Source organism: Carlito syrichta, unplaced genomic scaffold (genome assembly GCF_000164805.1).
Source record: "Carlito syrichta isolate Samal-C Ts95f unplaced genomic scaffold, Tarsius_syrichta-2.0.1 Scaffold308820, whole genome shotgun sequence".
NCBI lineage: Eukaryota > Metazoa > Chordata > Mammalia > Primates > Tarsiidae > Carlito > Carlito syrichta.
The window spans coordinates 481,737-487,800 of NW_007252916.1; the positions used below are offsets into that span (position 1 = coordinate 481,737).

Genomic DNA, 6,064 nt, shown 5'->3' on the forward strand with positions numbered 1-6,064 from the left:
TTTTTGAGTCGGGAGTCTTACTCTGTTGCCCAGGCTGGAGTGGCACACTCATGACCACTGCAACCTTGACCTGCTAGGCTCAAGCGATCCTTCCACCTCAGCCTTCCAAATAGCTGAAATTACAGGCGAGCACCACCACGCCCAGCCAATTTTTTGATTTATTGTAGAAAAGAAGTCTCGCCAAGTTGCCCAGGCTGGTCTCGAACCCCCGGGCTCAGGCAGTCCTCTCGCCTCTACCTCCCAAAGTGCTGGGATTACAGGCATGAGCTCATACAATTCTTTTTTTTTTTTTTTTTTTGAGTTGGAGTCTCACTCTGTCACCCAAACTGGAGTGCAGTGGCCGCTGGGCTCCGGCGATCCTTCCACCTCAGCCTTCGAAGTAGCTGGAACTACAGGCACACGCTACCACGCCCGTCTAATTTTTGATTTATTGTAGAGATGAGGTCTCGCAAAGTTGCCAAGGCGGGTCTCAAACCTGCAGGCTCAGGCAATCCACTCACCTCAGCCTCCCAAAGCACTGGGATTACAGGCTGAGCTACCGAGCCCGGCTCATACAATTCTTAAATGGCAGAGGATTCCAACCCAGGTCAACCTAACTAGGCATGGACTCCATCTCATTCCTCTAAAACATCAGCTATTGCTTCTCCTAGAAACCATCTGGCCTCCTCCTCAAATTAGGTCTTGATTCTTCATGAGCTTGTGTCTGGTTTCTGGCCTCTCCCAAGTTGCCCTGTGAAGAAGTGAGAGCCACTATTTTGTGGCCCTCTTCTAGAACCATGAGAAGTTACTAAAATAATTGCAGTTTTCTAGTTCACTCAGTCTTGACATTTCTACAATTTTACCCTTGGTTTCTTTGGAAATTCAGTTTACTTTTCTTCATTTCTCTCTTTGGCTCTTTCTCTCTCTTTCTCTTTTTTTTTTTTTTGACTTGGCATCACTCCATCACCCAGGCAGTGGCATGCTCACACCACCCCAGCGTCGACCTGCTGGGCTCAGGTGGTCCTTCTGCGTCAGCCTACCAAGTAGCCAGAACTACAGGTGTGTGCCACCACACCCAGCTAAATTTTTGATTTATTGTAAAGATGAGGTCTCGCCAAGTTGCCCAGGCTGGTCTTGAACCCTTGGGCTCAGGAGATCCTCTCACCTTGGCCTTCCAAGGTGCTGGAATTACAGGCGTGAACCACCACACCTGGCCCTTTTCAGCTGTCTTGGTTATATCTTTCTATATACATAGCTTCTAGTTTGGATTGGTTTGAAATTATTCTTTTAAAGATTTAGTGTCTGCAGGTAACTGATGCCATTTTGGTTCGGATGGACCATGGACAAGTTCTCAACAGTTCCAAAGATTCACCACTCCTGAGTCACAAACTCTGCTTGCAGCATCATCTTATTCCTTCATATGGAGTGTTTGGGACCCTAAGTGCCACTGGGGTCCTGCTTTCTAGGATTTTCAAGAACACTATTCAAGGCAGGCTGGCTTTAAGTATCCTACTTAACCCAGTTCACTCACAGGCTGTCCCTATACCCCTGGAACTCTGAACCGCCTCATGAACATCTGTCTACTCGGTTAAGGTTGGCTTAGTGTCCATCTCTCCAGGTCAAAGACCAGCAGCCTCTGCCTAATTACAAGAGTTCTTACTCCAGCTACCCACTTCTGTCTCTCTTCAAAGGCAACAGGAGACTGGCATCATCTGGATAGTATATTTCAGTTAAATGTCTGCTCCCCAGATGTGAGTTGTAGAAAGTGCTTCTCTCATCCCTAACCAGTTCCACAGTTGTAGGAGCTGACATTAACCTGCAATGTCCCTGATAGCCTCATCACTGAGGGTATCTAAACGCCTCTAGTACCTAAATCCCTGGAGAAGTAACATGTTTTCAGATACCTGAGAATGTCTTGCCCAGAGCTGCAACCCATTAAAGCTTCTTTACAAAAGACTGGAAAAACTGTTCTGGGCTTCTCAGCCGCAGAGAAGCAGCTCTCCTTTCTCCAAGTCTAGAGTCCCATCCCCAAGAGGCTAGGGCTGCCGTCAGAGCCATTGGTGCACACAGTCCTGTACTCCAGGCTCCTCACTAATTAGCTGTGTTACTCTAGGTAACTTCAATTTTTTTCTTCTCTGTAAAATAGGGCTAATATCTCAATGAAGCTGTTGGGAAGATTTTAAGAAGATAATATGTGTAAAGGACCCAGTACCTATTAGGAGCTCAAGGTTGATGCCTTCTCTTTTTCTTTGCCGTGAACTGGAAATGAAGTCTTGGGAAAGAAGAGAGGTGTCGCAAAATGAAGTGAGCTCCAAAAAGATGTCAAAACTCCTCTCCAGCACACCCTTCCCTAATGGCTGGCACCCTTTGCGACTCAAGCTTCAGAACTTCTCCCCAAGCCCTGCTGTTACACTATTGTCCGCCAGGGGGAGAAAAGGCGCACGTGCCCCCGCAGGACTTTTTCCCTCGCGCGTTCACAGAGCCTAGACAGAGCGTGGCCCTGCGGGGCACCGCGGCCGTGCGCGCCCGTGAGCCTCCCGGGGCGGGGCGGAAGGGCGCACGCGCAGAAGGCTGGGCGTGACGCGGCGCCCGGCTCTGGCTTCTGTCTTCCGCGCGGATGGCGCTGCTCTGGGCCACCGGACCCGGGCTAGGGAGCAGAGGAGGGCGGCACAGGAGTGTGCAGGGGTCCTGCAGGGATTTTTTTTTCCCCCCAGCGCTAACTGTTCTTCAGAATGGACGGCCTGACTCTTTTGAGAGTTAACCATTTCCCTTCGTGAATGTTCTGAGTTCCAAAGAAACAACTTCTGCTCGAGGGACTTTGCAAAGAAAGTGGGCCGACCTCGGGGGAGACGTGCCTCGTCACTCACTAGAGGAGGCTTTGGATTGGGGTTCGCTTTGTTTGAAATTTAACAAGTACAGAAAAGTAGAAGGAAGAAAATCGGAGTAACGCATCTTTCCATCACCCCAAAGTATCCGTTGCTATTTTCTGAAGATGGATCCTCAAATGTTTATACAATAAGTATTTCTTGAACACCTACCTATACTAATCACTTAACTACTGTTAGGCTGTGAGAGAATAGAAGGAAAGAATGATAATCAGGCAACAGGATTTTTAAAAATCTGTGCAAATGAGTACACGTGAGAGTGTCTTTAAGGGACAATACCATAGCAAATACCAGAGAATCACTAAGAAAGATTTTGGACAAGAAAACCTACAGAAATGGCTGGGTGCGATGGCTCATGCCTGTAATCCCAGCACCGAGGTGGGAGAATAGCTTGAGGCGAGGAGTTAAGACCAGTCTGGGAAACAGTGAGAGCCTGCCTGTACAAAAAATAAAAATAAAAGAATTAGCGGGGCCTGGTGATGCACACCTGTAGTACCAGCTATTTGGGAGGTCGAGGTTGCTGTCATCATGCCACTGCACTCTAGCCTGGGTGACAGAGTGTCACCCTGACTCTAAGTAAGTAAATGATTGATTGAATGAATGAATGATGGGATACGCCCATAGTCCCCAGCTACTTGGGAGACTGAGGCAGGAAGATCACTTAAGCCCAGGAATTCAAGGCTGTAGTGAGCTATGATGGCATCACTGCAGTCTGGGTGACAGAGCAAGACCCTGTATCTAAATAAAGAAAACCCACAGAAGTGAGAAACTGTGGATATGATAAGAAGGGCATTATAAACTGTATTTAAATATAATTGCACATCAGAGAATATATGAAACATTATTTAACTCAATTCTCTGATTTTGTTAACTTTTTCTTGTAGGATTTTCATTAAATTAAAAAAATCCCAAAAAACCAAAACACTTGATTGTGCAAACCCAAGGGAGAGCTCAGACCCAGGGGCCAAGCCCACAATCCCAATTTATCTCTGGCTCCAGTCCCCATCTTGTTTTTTGGTCCCCACTCTGGCCTGAAATGCCAGTGTATCCTGTGGAATGTGCAGTTCTGTGAGGAAGTCTGCCTGGGCTGCAGGCATTTAGCCACTGGCAGCCTCAAAGGGAAGACAGGTGGGGTGGAGTGAGGTCTCCACCTGCCCAGGCTCAGGAACCACAGAGGTCCACACAGTCCTTTCTGCTGCAGAACACATGGTAAATACTGGTGGGAGGGAACATGGCACTGGCACCAAGCAGGCCGTGCCACCTGCCAGCAATGCTGGCCATCCCCCACCATGCAACAGGGAGTTGGTGGCCACCTTCACGTATACAAGTATCCCAGACACAGCACCCACGATAGCACCTGAGGGGAGTTGCAGCAGCAGACTGAGCATGAGATGCCCTGCTCCAGGGCGAACCTCCCTCCCCACTTCATGTTCCTACTGTGCTCACCACAGGGACCATTCCTGCAGAGGTACACACCAGGGGCTGGCAGGGACTCAGGATTGCCAGTGCCATCAGGTAGGCTCCAAAGAGCATGCCCAGCAGAGAGAGACTGCCCAGCACTGCCAGAGACCTGCCGGGGGTGAGCAGAGACTCAGAACTGGCTGCACCAGGACCTGGACTCCACCCCTAGGTTCCACCCATCAAGGGGCTTTCGTGTAGCTGCACAGCATGCCCATGGCCAGGAAGCAGGCAAAGGGGTTGGCGACACTACTCAGCACAATGGCCAGGTGGTAGACCAGGCGCCCATAGGGCAAGCGGGCAAAGCTCTGCACAGCAGGCAGCACGCTGTGGGTCAGTGCACTGATGACAGCCAGCAGGCCCCGCAGGCAGGGACCGTGGGCTGAGAATAGCCAATGGGCTTCAGGGTCTAGGCTAGGGGTGGGGTGTCTGCCGCCTGGCTCCATGGCTCCTACAGGGCCTCTTCCCCTTTCCCCTCCTCCTCTGTTCCTGGGGTTCCCACTGGCAATCCAGGCCCTGGGCCCCCTGTGAGTACAGACGGCGGTGATGGCAACAGCAGCAGGAGACCCTGGAAGGCGGTAGCTGAAGTGACCAGAAGAGTGACCAGTGCCCAGAAGAAGGGGCCCAGAGGTGCCATTGGCGGGAGTTGGCAGGCACTCAAGATGGCCCACACCCTGCACTAGGGCCAGCACACAGGGCAGCAGGGCACTGAGGCCCTGACCCAGGAAGACCGTAAGAAGGGAGGTGGCAGGAAGGGCAAGAAAGTGACATTAGAGGCACAGTAGGCCAGCGGCAGCACCAAGGCCAGTGTTAGGAAGGTCACAGAGTGGAGCTGTCCTGTCACCGGAGCCACGTGGTGGCACAGAGGAGCCAGCAGAGCTGTGCCCACCACATTCAGCACTTGTACCACCTGGATGAGGACCCGCTCGCCCTTGCCCGAAGCCAGCCACTTCCACAGGATCACCACCAGCAGACCCAGGTTCCCCAGTGCCACAAACACAGAGAGGTATGAGGGGAGGCTCCAACCTGCAGGGGAGGAATGATGCCATGTCAGGGGCATGATGGCTAAGGACGAAGAGCTGCCACAGCCCACCTACCTGGGCAAACCTGCCCTGCTACTCTGTACCTCCCTCCCACTCACCCTCTGGAAGGTCTTTTACCACCACAGGCAGCTTCACCCAGATCCCGTTGATGGCAACCCACGAGCCCATGCCAAAGAGGGCCACCAACAGGTGGGTCAGTAGCAGAAGGCCCAGGGTGGGTGCTGCCATGCAGCCCAAGGCGGGACCCTCCAGGACAGGGCAGAGGTCATAGCCAGGTCTTTCCCTTCATGGATCCAAAGGCGCTTGGTTATTCTGGGATATGAAGACCTCTTCTAGCTTGAAGGAAACAGACAGGCACGCGGGACACCGAGGAAGAGTCAGAAGACAAGACGTTCAGACAACCAAGACCCGGGAAACTGGAGGGAGCACCGCGCAGGGGCGGGGATGGGGAGGAGGAGGAGGGGCTGAAATTTACCAAGTAGCTCCAGACCACCAGTGTCACTCTAGCAAGGCTAACACAGCAGTGCCGGCAGGTAGAGAAGCAGGAAGACAGCCTGAGGCGCCATGGCCTCAGGGGAGCAAAGAGGGAGCTGATTTTCCCACCCACGGAGGACCAGGGGTCTGAGCTGTCAAAACAACTCAGAGCTGGGCTCGGTGGCTCAGCCTGTAATCCTGCGCCTTTGGGAGGCTGAGGTGAGT

The 6,064-nt window shown here is 52.0% G+C and overlaps 1 protein-coding gene across 1 annotated transcript; it reads right to left on the reverse strand.

Annotated features, from left to right (window-relative positions):
• Nucleotides 1–4,025: 4,025 nt before the first annotated feature.
• SLC52A1 (solute carrier family 52 member 1) lies at nucleotides 4,026–5,694 on the reverse strand. The gene is given in 9 exon segments (XM_008065951.2): nucleotides 4,026–4,120; nucleotides 4,123–4,188; nucleotides 4,191–4,221; nucleotides 4,311–4,438; nucleotides 4,528–4,744; nucleotides 4,747–4,942; nucleotides 4,944–5,052; nucleotides 5,055–5,348; nucleotides 5,464–5,694. Coding segments are annotated over 9 exon segments (1,266 nt in total). The 5' UTR covers nucleotides 5,594–5,694.
• Between the last annotated feature and the right edge of the window lie 370 nt (nucleotides 5,695–6,064).